Source organism: Tupaia chinensis, unplaced genomic scaffold (genome assembly GCF_000334495.1).
Source record: "Tupaia chinensis unplaced genomic scaffold, TupChi_1.0 Scaffold000139_1, whole genome shotgun sequence".
Lineage (NCBI taxonomy): Eukaryota > Metazoa > Chordata > Mammalia > Scandentia > Tupaiidae > Tupaia > Tupaia belangeri.
The window spans coordinates 2,909,354-2,934,427 of record NW_006159609.1 but is presented as its reverse complement, the minus strand read 5'-3'; the positions used below and the strand labels follow the sequence as shown (position 1 = coordinate 2,934,427).

Here is a 25,074-nt window from a genome sequence, read left to right as displayed (position 1 = left end):
CCGGAGTTGGAAGCAATTAGTCAAGATGCAGTAAGGGGTACAACCAAGATGTCTTCCCCCAAATAGTTTCTCTTTAGATTAGCTACTTGAGCCAGTGCCATAGCAGGAGCTCCCCTTTCAGCCCCGATGCAGCTCACATCAGCACACTGCGTGCTGCACACTGACTCCCCAGGGTTAGAGGGTTAGCTCAGAGCAAGCAATCGGCCAGCAGCAGGAGAAAGCACAGGGCTGCAACAGCCTCCCTATTCTTCTGGAAAGGGTAAGATGCTAGCCATGACTAACACCTTCCCAAACCCACGGTCATTAACAAATATTTGTGTGTGTGCATCATCGTTTGCGTATGCCTCTGGGAGGCTTGCTTGGGAAGTCAACTGAAGAGACGTAACTGGGGACCAGCTGCTAAGTGGAATCTTGGCAGGCTAGTGTGAGAGAGGGTATCGGTATTTGGAAGGGAACAGAGCAGGAATACTGTCAGCTGATGCTGACTTTTTTTTTTAACCCTACACATTCCTGAGTACTTTAAAGCTGCAGCATAGGGATAGCACCATGCTTCAGAGGCAAGATGTTTGCTAAACTGGACAAGTGATGCTGAGTTTTTTGTTTTTGTTTTTGTTTTTTACTCAGGGCCCATCACCAACATAAGGAAGAACAATCCAAGCTGTCCAACAAAGGATTGGACTCGCCTCCTCTGTAAGCATTCAGGCGAATGTGGGGGTTGGCCACCTGTTGACGAGGCTTTAGAGAGAATTTATGCATGGGGTGGGGGTGGGAGATTGAAACAGGTGACCTTCATAGTCCCTTCTAGCCCTGGGATTCCAAGATTCCAAGATCCTTCTAAGGGTTAGAACTGTATTCCAATTTGGGAATATTGTCTTCAGAGTCCAGGGAATTTTACCGATTATTTGGTGGTGTGACCTTTATTCTTCTTTCTCTCTCTCTCTCTCTATATATATATCTATATCTATATATATAGATATAGATATAGATATAGATATATATAGATATTTTCTAGAGGCATGTGTTCACCAGCGAGAGATAGGAAGGAAGTGAGAAAGCACCTCCCATGAGGGATGGTCATACTGCAATCTCTTCTCCATTTCTCCCTCTTTTCAGGATTTTGGGCAACTACACACATGCACCCAGTGTGTTTCTGAAGCCACCAGTGCTGGGACTCAAACTGCACAGTCAGACATATGTGATCTAGCCTCTTTAACCACCATGCCAATGACTGGCTCTTCTTTCCCTTCTGAACTCTGATCTTTTAGTCTCAATTGCAGATGAACAAAAAAAATCCCAAACATGACAATGGTTAATAATGAATCATGAATTTGGCAGTAATTAACTTTCACTCAATCATTTTTTTCATGACCATTTAGAATCCCAGGAGTATATCTTAGCTTAAAAACAGTAAGAACAAAATGCATAGAATTCATAGTTTCTAAGTCCATTTGTCTGGCATAAAAGTTCCTATGTACATTATACTTTCTGTTAGTACTCAAGAAACCTTCACCAATTAAAACGGCAGGCAGCTGGGGACAGTGTACCTAACGTGTTGGGTGTTAGGTAGTCTTAGGGCTTATAGTCCAACATCCAAAAGAAATGTATGAATAGAAAAAAGGGTAACAGAGAAAGGAATGTCTTTGAAGCCAAGGACTAATTCAACGCCTTACCATACAAAATTCATCAGACATCTAACACTGTCATATGTAACACCGTCACTTCCTAATTACTTGTGACAATAGCCTGTAAAATTTGAGTCTCGAATCTGTTGTGTGATCCGAAACAAGTTATTTTACCCCTCTGAGCCTCATTTTCCTCATCTATAAAATGGGGATAACAATAATTCATCTCTTACAGGGCTGCTTGTGCAGCCTTAAATGAGATTATACATGTAAAATGCTTGGCTAAATTTTGGCACATAATAATAAATTTTAGTTGTTAGTATTAGTTCCTCTAGTACTGCTAACTATACCAAAATCCTTTAAAATGCAAGGGACTTGAATTAACACTGAGATTCTTTGATTCAAGGAATTCTAGTGTTCTAGTAACCAAACCTGATACATTATTTTAAAAGCAAACTTGCAGCCACTTTAGGGTGAGCCTCTTCAGCACACTTAGGAAAGGTTATTTCTCATAACCCCCATTTAGGGGTTTCAGTGCACAACAGCATGCAGTGAGGCCACAGAAGAGCACACAAGCATTTTTAAGCTTAAATGGGGCATGAACAGTGGGCAAACTTTATTCTCACTTGAGGAATCTGATGAAATGTCTTCTAGACTTTTGGAAGGCATTTTCCTAGCAGCATTCCTTTTCAAAGTTTTCAAAACAGGATTGGGTTCTTCTTCTGAACCTGTTACAAGACAAAACCGATGAACACTGCACAATACAAAACAAAAACAACCTTTTAATAACCAATGGACATTAGAATGGCAGGTTGAAAAGAGATTTAGCTGCTCTCCTAAGTTTTTACTATAATAAGCATTTATTTCCCAGAAAAAAAAAATTCTTCGCTATTAATGGACCTATTTAAGAAAATATTTCCTGGTGAAGAAATATTTGCAAACATCAACTATATAGAAACAAGATCACCACACTAATAGAAATGTTATCTCTTAGCTGTTCGCACTTCTATTTAAGGCCCATCATTTGTTCTAGACCAGACTTTGAATCTATCCACTTAACATTCTAGCTTTTGAAGACAACCATGAAATGATTTTAGGACCATTAAAAAAAATTAGCTGAAAACCATGGGAGGCAGAATTCAGATGTTTAACATCTGTGTATAATTGGGGACCTAGATGGCTGAGTTCTCCAGATCAATGAATGCAGGCTTTCTGGGTTTCATGATCAAGTAAAATTTCCAATGACATATTAGGAAATAACATGGGGTGGTCAGCTAAGCCATTTTAAGGGAGGTTTTTTTTTTTTTTTATCATTTACTAATGCCTTTATTTCATAAAAGGAAAGATATTCTGGAATAAGAGGCAGGGGGAGAAAAGGTACAGTACATAATCTTAGAATAAAAACAGTCTTTAAATACATTTAACTTCACACACACACACAAAATTCTCCCAATATTCATTTTTCCATTTATATAGTGAAAATGCCATCACTCAAAAGCTCTGATCTGAGGATCATCATTAATTATTGCTGTATTCTCAGTGATTAGAACAGTGACTGGCAATAGGCCCTTCAAAATATTTGCAGAATCAATTAATGAATCTATGATTTAGGGTGACTTATCTAGAAAATAATTTCCTGAAATGCTTTCCAGCTCTGTACCATATAAATATGCATTCCACAGCAAAGTAGTTGCTAAGACGAATTAGATTTGGGATGTTCAGATGGAAAGCTTTCTTACTGTAGACCTTGTCAGAGACCTTACTTTATTAATAATGTACATTGGCACCCAGCATTTCCAAAAGTTTTTGACTACGGAACCACTTTTTTTCTCCCAGAGGAACATACTGAGGTATTAGTTGGTTAAGAGCCCAGCTACAAGTCAAACATGTCATGTTGCTCACCAAAACTAAGGTCCCCTTATAGTTTACCCTTGAGAGTTGTCTCCAACTCTTATCTCACCCCATCACTGTTTATTATAAAATAACCATTTAGAATAGAGGATATAAACCATGACTGCTGCTTTTTTTTTTTTTTTTTGAGAGGTTTTTTGCTCGCCAGACAGACAGAGAGAGACACAGACAGAAAGCGAGAAATCACCCCCCCCAGGGGGGATGGTCACACTACAATCCCTTCTCCTCCATCCTCCTCTCGAGATTCTGGGCACGCACGCATACGCGCCCAGCGTGAGTTTTAAGCCACCGGGTCCGGGAAGCAAACCGTGGTCGACTACGTGGGAGTCCAGCAACATAGCCATTATGCCAACTTGCCAACTGCTGGTTCCCAACCATTTTAAACCTCTTATGTGGTGTATGATTTTAAAATCTCTCTTGGGCTCTATCCAGGTGATTATTTAATATTGACAATTTCTTGTTTAGATAGGCTTTCTGCTTCCAATCAGTTATGCTGGCATACAAGTATGGCTACACATATTAGGTGATGGTCTCTCAAGTAAGTGTAAAATTTGCAAGCCCTCCTCCTCCTATGGGTTAGTAACTCATAGAGATGTTTAGTAAGAGTCTATATCTCAAGTTTAACATGCTGACTTATTCTCATATATGTTTGGTGTCAGAGACGAATATTTCATTTTCCTTTTTATACCAGCAACATTTGTTAAAAGGACTTCAACTTAACTAATTAGGATTAAAAGTGAATTCTTTGGTCAATCTTCAAAAAATATGCTACAACCACCTGTAAAGGGATCCAAGCCTTACATGTCAGCCACTAGGTCAGGTCTATCTATTTTCATTGAGACCAGAGACTATTAGAAAGGTCATTAACACCCACTATTGTGCAAGTTTAAATGTCTCAGACAGAGTGCATTTTCTACCATTTTATCACTCTGATTAGATAACGTCTCATTCCTATTTGCCCCAGGGTTTCTCTGCTAAAATTTACAAGTGTTGATATGAATAGCAAACTGAGACAAACACCATGTTTTATAGCCTGGTTAAAACTAGTATCCCAAAATCCACTTAGGTGAATGTGGCAATCAGTTAAGATTTAGTCATCCTAGCCAAGGATGGAGGGGGAAAATGTTCAGGCTAGCCAATGGAATCAGGTGAAGTCATCTGATCAAAGTCATTCTCTAGAAAGGGGAGATTCTGCAGATAATTTAAAATAAGAGGGAAGAGAGTGGTAACAAAAACACCCCAGTACAAGGCAAAGTTCCAGCACTGTACTTTGTCCTTGGTATTTAGCCACCACTGTGGTAAAATAGTTCTCCTAAGTGGGAAGTTTGTGCCTATCTGGGATATCGTCTTGACTTCTGTGAAGACTGCCAATCAGGAAAGAAATACTATTTCGAGGAGGAAAACTTGACTCAAATGTTTTACAGATGACTTATAAACAAAAAAGTTATTTAAAAAATACTTTTGAAACCTAGAAATTTCATTGGTAGATTAATGAGAAGTAGTGTTAGACTCTTAAACATGGCCTTGTAAAGCTATTTTTATGTAACACATCTGATTAAAGATACTAAAGATAAATGATTGTTTTAGTTAAGAAAGGCTCAAGCAAACTGGAATAATCAAAAAAATTAGCACTATTGTATCAAATTAATCCCAATTAAAGAAAAATTGTCCTTTATGCCAGTGTTCCATAAAGCAGATTCATTTATGGGTTAAAAATTTCAAAATGCTCACTGGAGGTATTCCTCCAACTTTCTGCATTGGAACTGGTGTTTTCATCTGAAAAATCAGACTCAGAGAAATCTCCTTTTTCTTCTTCTTTCTCTTGTCTCTTATATGGTGATGTCAGAATCAATTCGACTTTTCTTGTTTTTGTAGGGTCTTCTTTGGTCTGCAGGAGAGCAATGGGTTTCCTATTTCTGAACAGACTGATTGCTTCTGGAGCCTCTTCCAAGTCAGGTTCCTGAAAAGCCCTTTTTCTCTCTACAGCCTCACTTTCATTCCCTCTGTTCTCTGGGGGTTTCAGAGTTTCAAGAGTCCCTACTTCATGGCCCACATAAAGTTGTGGGGTTCTAGGGATCTCAACCCCACTTTCAGAACCACAAAGATCTACTGATAAATCAGTCACCGCCTTGTATCCTTCCAACACATTATCACATTGGTTGACTTGAGATTCTGAACCAATGCTTTTAACTTTCATTTCAGAGGCCTCTGAAGATGCCCAGTATAAATGGGGCACTGTTTTCAAGCCCCTGGCCTGCTCTGACTGTGAGGACTTCATCCTAGGAGTTTCTTCCTTCCCAGACACCTGGAGCTGACCAAGAGGCGATTCAGACGTTTCTTTAAGGAGTTTCTCAAAACCAATAGCAAAAGTGCTCTCAATTACTGATGGAGCCTGAGTCTTTTCCACCAATTCTTTTATTTCCACAGGATGGGATTCAGAAGCAGCTTGCCTGGGCTTTTCAATACTATCCATTAACTCTGATAAAAACAGAGACCCTGGATCACTTTCATATTTCGAAGGTGAGATTTCCATTGTTTCCTTCAATAGTTTTTCTAGCCCAGCACTGAATTCAAGGAACTCTGATCTGGGTGGAATAATTGTTTCCCTCATAATTTCTGCCACTTCCTGAGGCAGCTCTTTGCCATATTGAGCAACAGGAGAAGTAGGTAAGCTAAGGGTCTGTTCTGATGGAGACGGCTGGGCAGCTAAATGAGATACAACTTTATGAGTTTTGTCAGAAACGACATCAATGCAATAAAAATTCTTCCTGTCTGAAACTACGGTGTCCATTGTAGCCCAGGATGTGGTCACTCCCAGAGGGCTTGGGGGGCTACCTGCTGCCTCTCTTTTCTCAGGCAATTCTGCTTCCATTTCTCCAGGCCCTACTTCCCTCCCAGCTGAAGAAACCAGCCAAGCTTCTCTCTGTAGCTTCCGTAGTGTAGCATATACATCCTTCAGCACAGGTTTGGGTACAAGAATGACTTTCTCTACAGTCTCTGAAATTTCCCTTTGAGAAGGCAGAGCCCTTTCTTGGGAAGCAAGATGAGCATCCTGGGAAAAAGGCCTATCTTGGGGGGAGTTAGGCACATCCCCCAAAGAACTCTTTCTGTGAAGGAAGGAAGGCTGGTTTGACAGATGTAAACCTTCTCCCACCTCTGAACGCAAGTTCTCTGTGTTGAGCTGGCACTCACCACTTTTAACTTCCTGGGTATAAGCTGTATTTTCTGAAGTCTCATCTCTCTCTGGAGAAGGGATTATTATTTCTCTTGGGTGGGCTGAACTGCTGTGACTCTGTTCTGTTCTTTTTTCAAAAAGTCTACCTTCTTCAGACCCAGAGTTGGTTTTAGTGGTATCAGGTTCCAAATTGGTTTGCAAGGGAGAAGAAGATCCAGTTGCCTCCTTCAGTTTTTCTAGACCAGCAATCAATGTGTTCTGTTTAACCCTTGCAGGAGCTACTGTTTTGTCTACATGCTCATTTGTGATCTCCTTAGGACCTTTGGCTTTTTTCTCAGTATCAGCAAAATCTGATGTTTGAGGCCATGTTCTGTTCTCAGGAACACTTGGTTTGAGTTCTGGTTTTCCATGAACTTTTCCACCAGAAGTCTGGATCATTGGCAAAGAAACTTCAGAAAGCAGCTTCTGCAAGCTGTCATTAAAAGAGTCTTTATAGTCTCTTGATAAAACACTTGTTTTCACTATGAATTCTTGAATCTCTTGGTCAGAGCAATTCTTTTCTTCCTTGAACACTGGGGTAATAACCAATTCCGTATTCTTTTCCACGTTTTCCTTTGATGACTCATTTCCTGGCAAATGATGAGTATACTTTCTGGGTGGTTTCAATGGAAGTGTGGTTTCATCTGGTAGCACCTGGAGCATGCACTCTGAATTTAATCTCTCCACTTCCTGTCTTGACATAATTTTCCTTTGACTTAGAAGTTCCTCTACTCTATGGGCATTTTTTCCTGGTGATTTAAGGTCACAGAATTCCTTGTGTTTCTGACTATTAAGAGGCACTGAGCTTTTCTGGTTTACTGTGGTAATAATCTTCTCATTATTATCTTTACTGTTTAGTTTTGCTCCTGAGTCCCAAAACTTCCTCAAATGTTCAAACTGAGAGTGATTATAGATCTGTTCTGTATTGGATTCATCCATTCTTTCTTTAAGGGACATAATTTTAAAGTTGGCATTTGATTCACCAATTAGAGATCTGTTTTCCTCCAAATGAGTACATGTTTCATTCTCGCCATTTGAGGGGGGTTGCAGTTCTAGTAAAGCAATGTTTCTTTTAGAATCTATACTGCCTGCCACCGGCAACCTTCCTATAGGTTCATTTATCTTAGTCTGAAGCAGGGATCTTTTCCTTGATTGGTCAGCTGAAGGACAGTTTTTAGATGAACTTGAAATTTCAGGCCTGGTCTCTTCAGGTTTATTTGAGGAATAAAACCTGGAGAGCTGGGATACTTGCTCATCCTCATCTATGACTACTCGTTTGGCAGTGACTTGATTATCTTCCACCTGGCCTATGGCTGCACTGTCCATGGACATACCTTGTGACTTGATAGACTGATGTGCTTTAGCAGAAGGTTGGTCCAGGCTACATGAAGATATAGGTTCCTTATGAGTTAACTTAGCAGCAGCCTTTTCTCCTTCCCAAAAAGCTATTCTGTCACTCACTCTTTTGTATTTCTCTTTCTGCACTTGGTTCTTGGGAACTTTGCCAGTTTCTTCTTGTAGATGGACCTCAGGCTTCTTCCAAGTAGATCTATTGTTGGCAGCCCCAGGGAGTGACTCAGTATTCTCTGGCTCTAATGAAGTCTTCGCAGTGTAAGCATTTCCCCCTTTGCTCATTCTCTCTGTGCTTATGTTGTCTTGTAAACTTGGTTCTTTGACAACTGCTGAAGAATTAAAATTCACTTCTGAGTTCCCTCTATTGTTCCCATGAACACGAGCCTCAGGTTCTTCTTCAGCCAAGTTGTCTATACTCTTAGTGTTGCATGGAACTTGTTTTTCTGCATCAGCTCCTTTGAGGAAGTTGAAGTTAGTGGTTGAGACAGGTACCCCAGTTCCTTCCCCTGTGCTTTTTGAACCCTGGCTATAGTCCACATTTTCAGTCCCTTGACTTGGGGTACTATACTTTCCAAATGGTTGCAATATACCTGAGTCTTCATTTGGAAGGCTTTGTTGAGACAAATGCAAAGATGTGGATTTGTTATTCATGTCATTATCTTGGCAATTTCCAGAAAGCAGCTTGTCTCTGTCTATCTGGTTTGCTGAATCAGATCTCACAGCCTTCAATTCAACTTTGGTGGATGACAGGGCCTTTGAGTCATTTTCTTTTATTTGGGTATCATCCGTCACCAAGGCCACAGTCACTTGTGACTTTGAGTCCATTTTTTCTTTGGGCTCTATTTCATGGAGATGTTGGAGGGATGGCTTGTTATCACCTGAATGAGAACTTCGGTGAAACCAATCTAGGACTTTAGATATGGAATCATCAGGAGTCTTCCTTATTTCAGTGGCATATGGGTCACAATGTGAGGATGTTTTAGCTCTTAGAGCCATGAGACGAGGGGTCTTACCTTGCTGATGGTCTCGAGAACTATGATCCAGTACCTGAGATGGCTCAGGCTCAACAGGCTCGACAGAAAGAGACAGTTCATCTGCAACATAGAAATGCTTTTCTAGTAAGAAAAGAGAATATTCAGAGAATTATTTTTCAATCATTCATACTATCTTTTACAAAGGTACTTTGTATTTGCACTTTCATTTTTATTTTATTTTCTGGAGTATAAGTGCCTTGCTAGAGAGCATATGTGCTTGCCACAGACATACACACACACACACACACACACACACAGACATAGAGAGAGGATAGCACCTTCATTCCCCATGGGAGATGGTCATGACACAATCCCTTCTCCTCCATTTCTCCCTCCTCTCAAGACTTCAACATGCCCAGTGTGTTTTTTAAGCCACAGGGCCTGGGATTCCAAATCACATGTGGGATCCAGCTGCCTTCACCACCATGCTACCAGCTGGTCCTGTATTTGTATTTTTTACACCACCAGCTGTTTATACCAGCACATCATATTAAGGGATTCTACCAAAGGTGCTCAATGACAGTAGAGAAAGGTAAATATTACTTGGGAAATTTCTTTGAAGTCCCTTGTTTATTTTTAAAATCATGTGGATTTTGTATTCTGCTCCATGTTACATTTTAAATGCTAATTTTCTCCTACGTTCAAATCATTGCATAAAACTGACACTGTAAGAGGATATGGCATGCCAAGTTTATGACTTCACCCATTCCCTGGCACACTGTCATAAACCCTAGAGGGGGCTTATATGCAAGTTTGAGGAGGAGCAGGGACTTACATGATTTCAGGAATTAGAAAAAAAAACAACTTTTAAGTAAAACTAAACAAGTGATTCCCTGCAGAACATCTGACTAGGACAATGAGAATATTTGTATTCCTGGCTGTACTCCTGATACATTGAACCAGAAAACTAGATAGAGCCCAGGAATCGTCATTAATAGCTATCCTAGTGATTATTTGCAGTGAAGTTTCAAAACCAGGATCTCAAAAGACCCTTTTATTATGACTTACTTAATTTATACTATTCATAAGTTATAGTCTTTTACTGTGAGCCAAATCAACTAAAATGAGGATCGATGGAGAATGAGATCTCTACCTGTTCCCTGATGTTGGTTATTCAACAGGTAGGAGGCTAGAGAAGGACATTTAAGTTCTTCCCCGGCTATCAAGGAAGCAGTCTTTTCCAAGCCTTAATCACAGGATACGTAGTACATCTGGATGAGTAAACGCAGGCATTTTGTTAAGATTTGTTATGACGCATTGGGCATTTAGTTAAGACCCTTTAGTTAAGGCTCAGACGCTCCAGCATTCCTCTTCTTCCTTAAAATGCTAAGTGATGCAATATATGCATAAAGATGCTCCTAAAAATTATGTGAGCTGAATTTTTATGAAGTCGACTACATTTCAACTGCTGTAAAGAATATGCTAGTTAACAAAATTGTACTTTTTATTTGTTTATTTCCTATAAGGCACATGTATTTACCAGAAAGACAGAAAGAGAGAGAGAGAGAGAGAGAGAGAGAGAGAAGGAAAGTGAGAAGTCCCCCCACGCAGGGGTAGATGGCCATGCCACAACCCCTTCTCCATTTTCCTCCTACAATTTTCGACATGCATGTACATGTGTCTGGTGTGATTTCCAAGTTGCCAGGTCCAGGACTCGAACCACAGAGTGGGCCATGTGAGATCTAGCCACTTTAACCTCCATGCTACCTGTTGTTCTTACCCTCAATTTTTTTTTTCTTACCCTCAATTTTAATCATCAACTCTAGCTAAATGTGAAAACAAGTTTGTACAAAATTTGGTACATAGTAAATACAGTTTCCAGCCTTAAGTGCACATTATGTGTGTCAATAATTGTGGAGGTACTTTGAGAATCTTCAGGAATTCCATGTTAGTCTATTTAAAGACCACTAAATGATGATTAAAAAAAAAAGTCTGTGATATACAATTAGTGAAAAAGAGCTCTGAGCAGCATAAAAAATTTTACAAATTAAATTCATGCCTAAAAATTATTGGTAGGGGGGCCGGCAGGTGGCATGTTGGTTAAAGGTTCTGGATTCCCACATAGCCAACTATGGTTCAAGTCCCAGACCTGGTGGCTTGCTTTCTCCCTTTCCCTTTCTCTCTCTATCTGTCTCTCTCTGGTCAAATTTAAAACAATAACAAATGAGATTAAATAAATAATTCTTTAAAAATAATTGGTAGGTTCTACAGCTTAATGTCAGTAATACTTAATGCGGGGTGATGATATCACAGGTTTTTTTTGTTGTTGTTATTCTGTATGTGTTTCTTAAATGTTTTACAGTAAAAGTTATTTTAAAATAAGACAAGTTGTTTTAAAAGTTCAATGCCAGCTAATGTTGTTGTTCCTCTGAGGAATATTTTGTTTTGTTTTGTTTTGTTTTCTAGGGTGATAATGAGTGATATGAGCTATCCTGGAGCTCCGAGCTAAAGTCAAGCTCTTACAATTCATATGCTTACAATTTACCTTTTTTGTTGTTTTTTTCTGATTTTCTTTTTAGGTTTCAGTATTTACTTATATGTGTATTTGAGTAAACAAAAAGGGAAAAAGTACGATATTATTAAGGAAGCAGAACTTTGTTATAAACATTCTCTGAGACCAGAAGGGCTAATAGTCAATCAAAATGAGTTCAGCTAATGATGTTCTCCCAAATTTAATCAGTTGGAAGTTAAAAAATTACAAAATGCAGAATTATAAATGCAGTCTGTGAGAAAGCAGGTGGTTTCAAAACAAACAAATAAAAAGGCTCACCAAAAGTTTTATACTGATTATAAAATAATAGTACCAATGAAAGTGGTTTTGTCTTTCAAATAAACATGCATATAACTATGCAGCTAAGCTAAGGATTAGTCAAATTTGGGTAATTTTCTTTAATATGATTTTCTTTATGTCCTGAAGAAGCACTTGCTAAGTTTTAATTAAAAACAAAACCAAAAAACCTGCTGTGTTAAAATGCTTTAAAATATCCAGGGCCTAAAAGGCACTTGGTCATTTTAAGAAGTGGATTGACCTAAACATGGATGAAACTGGAGGGTGAGCAAAGTGACTCAGGGTTAACCTAATGGTATACTGACTAGAAAGGGAGAGGGTGAGCAACTGAGCTAGCCACTTGAGTGTTACATTGTACCCTTTTCTGATGATAAAGAAATTATCATAAGGTAAGATGCAGACTTACTGAAGAAGGGAGAAAGTATACAGCATGATTTTCCCATTGTTTGCTTTTTAAAACATAAGAATTATGAAATTATCACATAGGTATGAGAGAGTAGTTTGAGGCATTCCCTAAGAGAGGTAAGACCTTCAAGAGTGGGCCAGTTACTACTCAGCAGAGTAAGATGTGCCCTCATTTCCTCTCAACTCAAACTAATTGAGGGGAAGTTTCTTCAACCCATTTAGAGTCTAAGAACAAATGGGCTGAAGACCCTGGTCAGGCCAAAGTCTCAGATGTTCCAAAAGAAAGTACTCAAAGTCTAGGATCTCATCCTTTGAGGTTAAGAAGGGTCTCTTGGGCCCAGCAGGTGGTGTGGTGGTTAAAGTGCTGGACATTCCCACATGGCCAACCATGGTTCAAGTCCTGGACCTGGTGGCTTGCTTTCTCACTTTCCTCTCTCTCTCTATCTCCCTCTGGTCAAATTTTAAAAATGAGGGAATGAATGAATAAACAAATAATTTTTTTTTTTTTAAAAAGAAGGGTTTCTTGAGATTATGAAATAAACCAAAGTTTGGTGAAATGTTAATGGATAATTTTACATTAGGTTAGTAATACCATATTTATATGTACAAAGGTATTAGCATTTTTAAAATTCTTACTCCATATGTTTTCCTTGATTTAACTCAAAACATTGTCATTTGTTTAGTTAAATAATTGATATGGGTAATGCAAAATGAGCCAGAAACTGCTAATTTGGTTACTTTAGCTATTGGTCATTGAGAAAAACCTCCAAACCTATTAAGAGGTCTAAGTTCTCCCACTGGCATCTGTCCAAACTCTAGCTAGAATGCCTATGAGGCAAAATTGGACTTTTATAGGGCTGGCCGGCCTGGCCATTCTAAGCCCATTGGGTCAGTTTTTATAACTGGGTAGTGATAAACTCTTACCAGCAGAGCTTTGGGGCAATTCAGATTCAGGCACTGTTAATTCTGATGGTTTAGCTTTGTGTTCACTGATGGTGGAAACATTCTCAGTGGACTGTGATCCTGCAATTAAAATTTCTGAAGGCAAAGGGAGGCCATTAATTGAAAAAGAACCAGAAGTCACTGATTGATCTGTTTTGTTTTTCAGTGTACTTGGGCTTGAGGCTGAGAGATGAAAAGGCAAAGGAGAAGGCTTAGGATCATTCTCAAACTCATTTAAGTCCCCTGCAGCTTCTGTTCCATTCTTCAAGCTGTCAGATTCTAAAACACTGAACTCTCCCACTTCCCGGCCTTGAATTAGCCCAGGATTCTGTGGAAGTTCATCCTTCGTTGCAGAAAACCTCACGTGCTTTAATGGCTCTGGTGAGTTTGGAGAAGAGTCATCTTCTAAAGAATGATCCTTCTCAGGTATTCTTTCATGGATGGTTAGGCCAGGTGCCACAATTTTGCTTTTGGGTTCAAGGTTATGATTAAAACGGAGAGTTTCTGAGTCTGTGCTGCTGGAACTGGAGTTGCGCTTGAGGATCCCTCTTGGAACACCTTTTGCATTCAGGGAGTCCGTCCTTTGTCTAGGAAAAGACTGGTTATCATCTTGCTTTAAATCTTTTGATTTATTGATCATTTTTCTGGCTTTGGGGATTGGAGCCTTGATTTGGGTCCCATCCACAGGGCTTGGCAAGCTTGAGGTATCTGGGACAGTTGACTTTCCTTTTGTCTCTGGCAATTCATCTGCAAATTAAAACACATTAGGCAGTGTATCAGATGGAGAGTAGCTATACAACTTAAAATGCCTATCATAAACTTAACTCACATTTAGTAAAAGTATTAAAGTACTAGAGGCAGTAATGTAGGTAGCAGAAGCACAGCTCTAACTGAAAAGCCTTTGAAAATTCCTACACTGGAGCATGGAGGATTTATAGGGCAGTAAGACTACTCTGCATGTGGGGGACAGTAAGACTACTCTACAGTGGGGGACAGATGTCATTTTCCATATGTCCAAATCATTAACGTGTACAACACTGATAGTGAACCCTCAGGTAAACTATGGACTTTGGGTGATAAAAATGTCTCCATGTAGTTTGATAGCTATAACAAACATACATTCTCATGGGAGAGGTTAACAGTGGGAGAAAGGCTTACGCATGTGTCAGGATAGGGTAAGAAATGTCTATCTTCTGCTTAATATTGCTAGAAACCTCAAGCTGCTCTAAAAATACAAAAGAAAAAAATTCTCAAAGAATGCTTAAAGAAAAACACTGAAGTCACTGAAAAAAAAAAAATCTTATATGGAAATCAGAAAAGGGAACTCCAGGGACCAGCAGATGGCATAATGTTTGCATCACTGGACTCCCATGTGGTCATCCCTGGTTCAAGTCCTGGCCTTGGTGGCTTGAAACTCATGCCAGGCACATGTGCCTGAATGCCCAAGATCCTGAGAGGAGAGTGGAGGAGAAGGGACTGTGGCATGGCCATCCGCCCTGGAGGGTGATTTCTTTCTTTCTGTCTCTGATTCTCCAGAAAGCACACATGCCATATAAGAAAAATCTGTCTAAAAAAAAAAAAAAAAAAAGTAAATCAAAAATTGAGGGGAACTCTACTTTAAAAATCCTAAAAACTAAAATAAAATTTCTTTTGTCAAAAAGTTAAAAGCAACAACAAAAATGAAATAAAACAAAAAAGAGGCCCAGCTTCAGTGGCACAGGCAGTAGCATTAACTGTCATGCGGGAAACCACGCATCCAGCCACAGGTTCAATATCCCAATTCAACTTAACAACATGCCTAGTATGTGTATGCCCAAGATCATTACAGTCTGCAGGGTTAGGGTAGGGGATTGTGATGTGACAAAACCCCGTCAAGGGGGTCTGTCTCTCTCTTTCTCTGTCTCTCTCTTGCTTTCTGTATGTACACACTTTCTCATGAATAAAATTTAAAATAAAAATATAAAGCAGGTAACATGCTCCAGTGATTTTTTTCCCCTATGAAATACTTTATGTAATATAAACTGTGTCCACTGGAAAATTTACTACTAATATAACAGGCTAATTGAAAAGTTTAGTTCCCCGGTTCAACTATTAATTTTCTTTCTTTTCTTTCTTTTAAAATTTTCTTCCTATGGGGCATATGTGCTCACCAGAGAGACACAAAAATAGAGAGAGAAAAAAGTGAAAAAGCACGTCCTTCCCCAGGGCGTATAGCCACAATTTGATCCCTCCTCCTCCATTCTCTTCTCAAAATTTTGGGCAGGCACACATATACATGAGCCCAGCGTGCCAGGTACAGGATTTGAACCATATTGTCAGCCATATAGGACATAGCCGCTTTAATCAACATGCCACCAGCTGACCCCAATTGTTAATTTTCTTGCTGATATTTCCTTTTAACTGGATATAAGATTCCATAAGAGGCAGGCTTACATTAATTAAGCCACACACCTGATCAGATGCTTCTGGGCAACTGGGCTAATATTGACAGCTAAGAGGAACACAGTAGTTAAGTGGCCTTTTCTTCCCCAGACAATCTCTTTATTTTGAACAAAGAACTATGTTAGCATATGGTAAGCATTACTAAATACTGTTAAGTGAAAAGAGTGAATGCCCCTGGGCAAAAAATCTCCCCACCCACTGGTGAGCAAACCCAAGGCCCATAGGTTACACACCAAGTGGCAGTGCCAAGATCAGAATAAATGAACTTCCCCAGTTTCTACAAATTCTGCTTCCTCTCCCTTGGGGTAGAAACCAAGGGGGCATGGTGGAATAAGAAAACCATCAGAATTTTTCACTTTCTCTTGGAAGCTATTTCAGTGAAAAGAACTCTAAGAATTTCCTTTAGTCCAGAGATAACAAAGATAAAAATATCTAGTCCATAAAAATAATATTTACCCTCTTTTGAAGTCTGAAGTAAACCAGTTCTTCCATTTTTTGGCTGTTCATTTTTGGTTTGTTGCAATAAGTGATCTTCTGGCAAGTTGGAGCTATTAAATGGATTCTTCCTTTGCTGGAGAAAAACAATGTTTATTAAATTTATTTTAAATGTCATAACAGCAACTTTATGTTAGTAAATGTTTATTATCTCTAATATTTGATAGTTTTATCCAATAAACTCAATTATCTGAAATGTTTCAAAAATGGTTGTCTTGATTAATCTGGTGAGGACAGAATTACCATATATGCCATAGCAAAAAAAATGGTAGAAAATACACTTAATGCTAGAGTCCTACAAAATTAGATTAGAAATAAGCATTCAGGGGACCAGCAGTTAGCGTAATGGCTATGTCGCTGGACTCTCATGTAGTCAACCGTGGTTCGAGTCTCGGACCTGGTGGCTTAAAACTCACGCCGGGTGCGTGCATGCCCAAGATCCTGAGAGGAGAATGGAGGAGAAGGGATTGCGGCGTAGCCATCTCCCCTGGAAGGGGTGATTTCTCGCTTTCTGTCTCTCTGTCTCTCTCTGTCTGTGTGGTGAGCACATGTGCCTTATAGTGAAAACATTCCCCCCCCCCCCAAAAAAAAGAAAGAAGCATTCAAATAAAAATCCCACCATTTCCAGGTGAGAAAACTTGGTCCTGAGTATATTAAAGACCTGATAAAGGTCACAGTAAAGGTCTCTAATCAGGTCAGATTCCTCCCAGTGCTCTTTCTACCACACAAGACAATTGTGTTAGATAAAAATGTGCAAAATACACTTGCAATGGACCTTTGCTAAAGATTCAGAAGACACTTATGGTATCTTCGGTGTTATATAGTCATTATTATGATTATCGATCCTAATGATGGAAAAGGTATGCAGGTATCAATAAATAGTTTCTATTAACATTAAACTATCAATGTTTACTGTCTACAGCTTCATATATTGCCAATTTCCTCCCACACCTCTATCAGAAATTCCAGAGGTGATGAGTAGGAATAAGGACTGACATGGAACTAACAAGCCATATTCCATATACTCAAAAGAACCAGCCCCCAATAGCTTCTGACTTTTTACGCTCTGGGACAAGAAATTTAGGTCTTCAGCAGTGCAGTAACATACTTTGTGTACCACAGGAGTGACTTCTTAAAGAATAGTAAATAGCAAAAATAGAACAGTATAGGAAAATAATAAGATTATTTAAAGAATAATTTTATTTAACTTTATTATTATTATTATTTTCCAGTTTGATCAGACAGAGAGAGAGAGGGAAAGTGAGAAAGCAAGCCACCAGGTTCAGTACTTGAACCACGGTCGGCCATGTGGGAGTCCAGTACCTTTAACCACCATGCTCAAGATTTTTTAAAAAATCTAGGTTCAGTCTACCTTAACTGGAGACGCAGTTGATTTCTTTGTGTTTTCCTGTGACGTATCAATCACAGTGGAAGCTGGATTTCTCACACTGGCACTGTAAAAGAAACAATTATTCAGAGAATAAAACCTGACCCACTGAAGAAGTATAAATGATGCTTCTCAAGGAAAAAAAAAAACTATTAAGGCAAGAGACGAGAAATTTGTAAAATCATATAGCCGGGAAGGGAGAAGGATTTGGGGTCTAGAAATGATTAAACGTAAAGCCGAGGCAATGGCAAAACAGCAGGAGAGGAGACAAAACCATCCATCAGAAGCTTGAAGCTTTTTACGGAGGTACCAGGCACACAGGATTTGCCATTTAAATTTGTAGAAATAAACTCCTCTCAAAGTCCGAAGCTAAATCAGATGCAGACTAGAAAGTAACTGGGTTTTAGGGCTTGACTCCATAGAACAGGGCCAGAATAGCAGTGATTATTTTAACTTGGGTAGGAAATAACCGAAGAAAAAGGTCAGGTGAATCAAGTAACTTAGCCGAGGTAGAGAAAAAACAGATAAGAGATGATGTGGAGGCCAGCAGGTGGTATGGTGGTTACAGAGTTAGACTTCCACACGGCCAACCACAGTTTGAGTCCCAGACCTCATAGCTTGAAATTCACACCAGGTACATGTGCGTGCATGTGTAAAATCCCAGGAGGACAATAGAGGAGAAGGAACTGAGTTATGGCCATTCCCCTCACCCCCATCCCATTTGGCGATTTCTCACTTTCCTTTTCACTGTTTCTCTGTCTCTTTCCTCTCCAGCAAGCGCAAACGCCCTATGGCAAAAAAAAAAAAAAAAAAAAAAAAAAAACCAAACCAAAAAACAAAAAAAACCTTAAAAAAACAGAGAGAGAGAGAGATGCTATGCAGGAAGAAAGGATGGAGGGTTTGGGATTTTTTTTTTTTTTTTTTTTTTTGCTACAGGGTGCGTGCACTCGCCAGAAAGAGAGAGAGACAGAGAGATAGAAAGTGAGAAATCACCCCCCGGGGGGGATGGCCACCCTACAATCCCTTCTCCTCCATTCTCCTCTCGGGATCTTGGGCACACACACACATGCACCCGGCATGAGTTTAAGCCGCCAGGTCCAGGACTTGAACCGCGGTCGACTATATGGGAGTTCAGCGACATAGCCATACGCTAACTTCTGATTGGGTTTGGGACCTTCTAATCCAACTATCCAGGATGGCTGAGGGAATTCCTGTTCAAATATAGAGGGATAAAGACAAGTCAAGCATCCAGAAATAGGTGGGAGGGTAGAGACCTGGAGCTGGCTCAAAGGAGTGAGGATTCTCCAGGTGATAAGTCCTACCCCAGGGACAGAAGAGGCCCAGAGTGAGAGTGAGTTAAGAATAAATGAGAAAAGTGAGTTGAGCAGGCTCCCTCCTGAGCAACCACTGCCTTGGCTACCGGGGCAAAAGACCTGGGGAGAAGGTAAGGTGATAGCAACCTGCTCAGACCTCCTGCTCCCATGGCCCCTGACTCAGGCATAAGGGGTGAAGTTGCTACTGGCTGAAGCTTCTGTGTCCTGTTAACCACCAGTAGTTCTCTTAGCAGTATCACAGAGTCTGGAGGTTGGAAAATATCTCATGGTGTGCTGGCTCTCCCCAGGCAGCAAAGGAATCAGGAATCAGAGACCTGGGGAGGAGAGCAATTTGCCCAAGGCCATAGAACCTTGACCAAGATAATTGTCACTAAAAGCCTGGATTATTCCTGCAGCTTCCTTTCCTCTCCTCACCTTTGCACTTCAATTGATATTTTTCTACACTGAGTCCCATGAAAAGCCTAAACTCTTAAAGAAGTCTTCCTTTTATTACTCTCATTGTTCTAAAAAGGAATTCCAGCAGAAGAGGCAGGTGTATATAAAATACAGCCTGATCACATGGGGATAAGAAAGGAGAAAAAAAAAATGGGAAGGAAAGAGAATAGAGGAACTAACAGAGCCAGAATGAAGGCTAACAGACATATTCCACGAGTCCTCTGCTTCTGCAGTAAGTGGGCACAGATTGAATCAAGTTATCTAGCAGCAGAGGTGAGGAAACAAAGCTGATACTGACAGAATTCAGTGCCCACACAATAAAAATAGCCAATAACTCAGATCCACACAGCAACTTACCCGAGTGCCAGTTTAAGGCACCAATGGGTGATGTGAAGAGCAGCGCCCTTACAACAGATGCTGTGCTCAATTTCTTAGAGTGTTAAGTACCATCCCCTTTATTAAATAAAGCAGTCACATAATCAGAGGACCTAAGCCAAGTGCTGATGGCTGGGAGTGTTCATGGAGGCCCTAGCTGCTTCTTATGTTTTCCTCCTTTACCTTCCCCAATCACTATGCCTAAAGAATAAGTGAAGGCTCTACAGTATTCTGTTGTTTCTAGAAATCTAGTGCCAGGGTCTCCAGGCCCCCAGCCCCAAACTGCACATCATATTGGCTCCCCTACCTCAAGATGAAACCAGCTTCCCTCTTATTGAACTCTAACCAGCTATGGCGTTCATGTCATGTCTACTATGCAATAGCATTCTATGAATACATATCTTATCTCTCATAGTAAACTGGGAGATCCCTCAAGAGTATCTTGCCCATCTTTACAGCCCCCTCAGTGCCTTGCACAGTGCCTGATGTTTAACACATGAAAAACTGAATAAAGGTCAAATGAGTCAGAGACAGGAAAGACAGAAGCAGACAGGTGGCTGGATTAAAAATAAAAAAAAAAAAATCAATGTCATTAGCTAAGCTACAATGAGGCATATTATTTAGGCACTCAGCAAAACATCTTTGTTCCTGCTCTTAAGAAAACAAAAGAGAGGAAGACACAAAGCAATCAGAATATATGGCCGAACAATAAAATACCAAAAACACCATATTACTGGGTTACTTTGTGGATGAGCTTGGGTTAAAAAAAATGGGCTGAGGGTGAGATAGTTCGTTATAATTCAGTTTTCTTAATTGGAAAAATTCAGAGTCCTAAGCCTCAAACTCTGTCTGAAAATACAACTAGTAACTTTGCTTCTCTGGAAGAATCCTATAATGTTTTGCTTGCCTGTCTTTCACTGGACAATCACCATACTGCATACAAATCACCAGTGTATGGGGATTTTAACCCAGGTATGTCTGACTCCAAAACCAAACAAGGTAGTGGTTAGGCTACACTACTTCTGATATCTTATGTTACAAGTAGGCACCTATAACTATGCCCAGCCTGTTCAGATTGGGTGGGGCATGAATGCAGTTCTCCCATGCAGCCTCAGCCACTGAGCAGCAGCTCCACCCCGCTTGTACCACTATGGCTAGGCCTCTTTCACTAACTTTATGACATCAAGCAGGTTACTTCGACCTCTCCAAACCTCAGTCTCCTCACAAGTAAAATGAGGAGAATAATACATACTTCGAAGATAAGTTCCAAAGATCAATTGTGAATAAATAATGTATAATTAATTTTTTCTTTAAAAAAAATCATAACTGGGACCAGCAGTTAGCATAATGGCTATGTCAGTGGATTCCCATGTAGTCGATCGCAGTTCACGTTCCGGACCCGGTGGCTTAAAACTCACGCTGGGTGTACGTGCATGAGTGCCCAAGATTCTGAGAGGAGAATGGAGGAGAAGGGATTAAGGTGTGGCCATTCCCCCGGGGGGTGATTTCTTGCTTTCTGTCTCTCTGTCTCTCTCTCTCTCTGTCTGGCAAGCGCATACACCCTATAGCAAAAACCTCTTAAAAAAAAAAATCATACCACACAGGCAACTGGATACTCCATCTGTCTTTTTTTTTTTTTTTTAATAATTATTTAACTTAATTTTATTTATTTTAAATTTTGACCAGAGAGGGACAGAGTGAGAGAGGGAGAAAGAAGGAAAGTGAGAAAGCAAGCTGCCAGGTCTGGACTCAAACCACGGTCAGCCACGTGGGAGTCTAGTGCCCTTAACCATCATGCCACCTGCTGGCCCTCCATCTGTCTTCTATATCCAGCCATAAAGTGTTCCCAGGCATATGCAGTAATTTAAAAAAAAAAAAAAATTAAACCATAACCAGCCATTCTTTTTGTTAAAAATAGCAGTAGGCCTCTAATACCTTCTTCTGAAGTACCTTTCAGCTTAAATACTATCCATTTATAAAACCAGAAACAAATTCTGCAAGTGACTTTTTTTTTTTCACATATTTTTGTGGTTTTGAGCTCTCCTTTGGGACTGTGAGTTCCCTGGGGCTCATGCTGCCTCATTGCTCACCCTCTCTCCGCCGCCCCACAAACCCCATGCTGGCACTCAGTGTAGCTTGAACGAACAAGTAAACAAATGGAGAAATGATGCAGGGATGAAGTGAGGAAAGCAAATTAGAAAATAAGCTAAGCCAAGTCTTTCAGTCAGATTTTTTTTTAAGTAAAATATTACTCGTGAGCATACATAGTTGTCAATTGTTACCACAGTTAATGCCACAGATTTGTCAAACACAAGTATTCCTGTCTAAGTGTGAGGCATTTTGATGTCCCAGTGAAACTATTTTTTACTAACATTGATCTGAATAAATCCAGGATCTTACAGGATCAAGAAGGACTCCTTTAAGAGCTCAATATAAATGAGTCTGTGGATCAGGCCTCCAAGAAATAAAATCTTCACATTACTGAATTGCTTACCAATCTTAGAAAAAAAGTCAAATATACTATTAGATGGGTTTATATCCATTCTATCTTTGGTAGCAAGGGTAAGTATTAGGTTGTGAGGAGAGTCATGACATATTTTCCTATGTTTTTTTAAAGCAAAAATGTGTCATGACTTTCCTGACAACCCAGTACCTTAAAACTGATCTTATTATTGGAGATAAAGCCAAGTAATAATCCTTCTGGGGAAGGGAAACGGATACAGACAAACAACAGCCTTCCAGGAAAACGCACTCATAGGCAAAAAAACCAATATTATTTCAGAGCTAAAGATGCAGTTTTAACTGATAGTTCTTATTCAACAATGGGTAAAAGGAGGATTAGTGTTAGATGTACGACCTAAACGCAGGGCACTAACATTTTCCGCTCACCACAGTGACTTACAAAATAAGTGTTTTCTTGTTTTGTTTTGTTCTTAGAGATTTTTGCTATAGGGTGCGTGCACTCACTGGAGAGACAGAGACAGACAGAAAGACAGAAGGCAAGAACTCACTCCCCAGGGGTGATGGCCATGCCACAATCTCTTCTCTTTTGTTCTCCTCTTAGGATTTTGGGCATGCACACACATGCAGCCAGCGTGAGTTTTAAGCTGCCAGGTTTGGGACTTGAACTGTAGTCAGCCATGTGGGAGTACAATGACTTAACCATTACACCATCAGCTGACCCCCAAAATAGTTTTTTAATCCCACCAAAAACAAAGTTAGGTGGGAATTCAGTTTTGCCATCAAGGATACTCATGTTTTCTCACCATTTCATGAGTAAGTGCCCAGACAAAACCTGTCAATGCCATGGAATGAAATGTCACAGTCAAACATTAATCCTGTGCTTCCTGAACTCATTCTGGAGACCTTCTCTATAGATGGTTTTGATGAATGGACATTAAAACCATGCAGACAGCTCCCTCCTACATCCATGCTTTCTTTACGCTCCTCTCTCATAGTTACACAAATTGAGGAACTCTCAAATTCTCCGCCTTCTTTCTATAATCCATCAGGGCTCATGGTGATACTTCTGAAGTGATAGAGTGATAGATCCTCGGTAAAGCAAAGCAATGAAATATGGATGGTATCTATTTTGTTCCTAACTTGTAGTTTTCTTTTTATCTCTTCTCTCTCTCTCTCTCTCTCTCTTTTTTTTTTTTTTGAGAGATTTTTGCTATAGGGTGTGTGCGCTTGACAGAGACAGCAAACAAGAAATCACCCAATCACCCTCCAGGGGGGATGGCCAATACTGCAATCTCCTCTTCTCCTGGGATCTTGGGCACACACACATGCACTTGGCGGGAGTTTGAGGCCACCAGGTCTGGACTCTAACCATGGTTGGCCATGTGGGAGTCCAGCGACAACCACTATGCCATCTGCTGGCCCCTCTCCCTTCTATTCTTTTTTTACTTATTCTCTGGGGTTCAGACATCATTTTATCATTGATTAATTCACTTATTTGTTTATTAATTAATCACCTCATCATTCACTATTTATTCTTTATTTAGTAAGTCATTATCTTTTTTTTTTTTTTTTTGGAGAGGTTTTTGCTATAGGGTGCATTGTTCACCAGACAGAGATAAAAGGACTGAAAGCAAGAAATCACCCCCCAGGGGGGATGGCCACGCCACAATCCCTTCTCCTTCATTCTCCTCTTGGGATCTTGGGCACACACGCACACGCACCTGGAGTGAGTTTAAGCTACCAGGTCCAGGACTCGAACCACAGTTGACTACGTGGGAGTCTAGCAACATAGCCATTACGCTAACTGCTGGTCCCGGTTTTTGCTATAGTGTGCTTGCTGGAGAGAGAGAGAGAGACAGAGAGACAGTGAGAGGAAAAGTGAGAAATCATCCCCTAGGGGGGATGGCCACTCCATAATCCCTTCTCTATTCTTCTCCTGGGATTCTGGGCATGCACACATGTACACGTACCTGGCGTGATTTTCTAACCACTGAGTCCAGAACTTGAACCATGGTCAGTCATGTGGGAAATCAGCACCTTAACTACTACACAAACTGCTAGCTCCATAAGTAATTATCTTATCAACAATTTTTATTAATTCATTCATTCACTTAGTCTCTGACTCTATAACTATTCATTCATTCATTCCACACAGTATTTGTTAAGTACTGTTTTAAGTACTAGGAATAAGAGAGAGAGTGAAACAAAATACAATAATGAACAAAAAGTCCTTTTTTTCATGGATTTAAGACAATAGACACATACAGAAATAAATGTGTAATATAATTTCAGGTAATGGTAAGTGCAATGAACAATAAGGGAGAGTACAGGCATTCATTCATTCATTCCATAAATATTTACTGAGTAACTACGATGTGTTAAACATTGTAGATGTTTAGGACATGGTAGTGAGCAGGATCTAGATCCTTAACCCTGAGACAGCACTGCAGTGGTACTCAGTTATGGGAATTTAGATTTTTTAAAAGTTTCTTGGGCATTTCTGGCATACAGGCCACAGTTGAGAACTTCATATCAAGTAACCATTGATATAGGATATAGATTAGATATAGGATTAGATAGTAGAGAGGCTACTAGACTCTCAGTATTGTCCAGAGCATCCAAACTTGATTCACAGAATTTGTCATCTCAGCTAACAAAGGAGGAGTATCACATCACAGAGCGGGTCTACCTGTTGCAGTCAGGTATTTTTTAAAATTTTATTATTATTATAATTTTAGAGAGGTTTTTGCTATAGGGCATGTGTGCTAGCCAGAAAGACAGAGAGAGAGACAGAGAGAAAGTGAAAAATCACCCCCCCCCCCTCCAGGGGGGATGACCATGCTGCAATCCCTCCTCCTCCATTCTCCTCTTAGG

At 40.0% G+C, this 25,074-nt stretch overlaps 1 protein-coding gene across 13 annotated transcripts in view; it reads right to left on the bottom strand.

Moving 5' to 3' along the window:
* SYTL2 (synaptotagmin like 2) overlaps positions 1-25,074 on the bottom strand; it is a 120,891-nt gene that overhangs the window by 27,189 nt on the left and 68,628 nt on the right. For 7 of the 13 annotated variants that reach the window (XM_006144933.3, XM_006144932.3, XM_006144936.3 and 4 more), the window contains exons 5-9: positions 17,579-17,660; positions 16,168-16,282; positions 13,252-14,016; positions 5,265-9,215; positions 2,249-2,350 (exon numbers count right to left, since the gene is read on the bottom strand). In XM_006144933.3, the coding sequence (XP_006144995.1) occupies positions 2,249-2,350; positions 5,265-9,215; positions 13,252-14,016; positions 16,168-16,282; positions 17,579-17,660 (5,015 nt within the window). The remainder of the gene's footprint in view (positions 1-2,248; positions 2,351-5,264; positions 9,216-13,251; positions 14,017-16,167; positions 16,283-17,578; positions 17,661-25,074) is intronic. The other 6 variants (XM_006144942.3, XM_006144944.3, XM_006144943.3 and 3 more) reach the window with 3 other exon arrangements.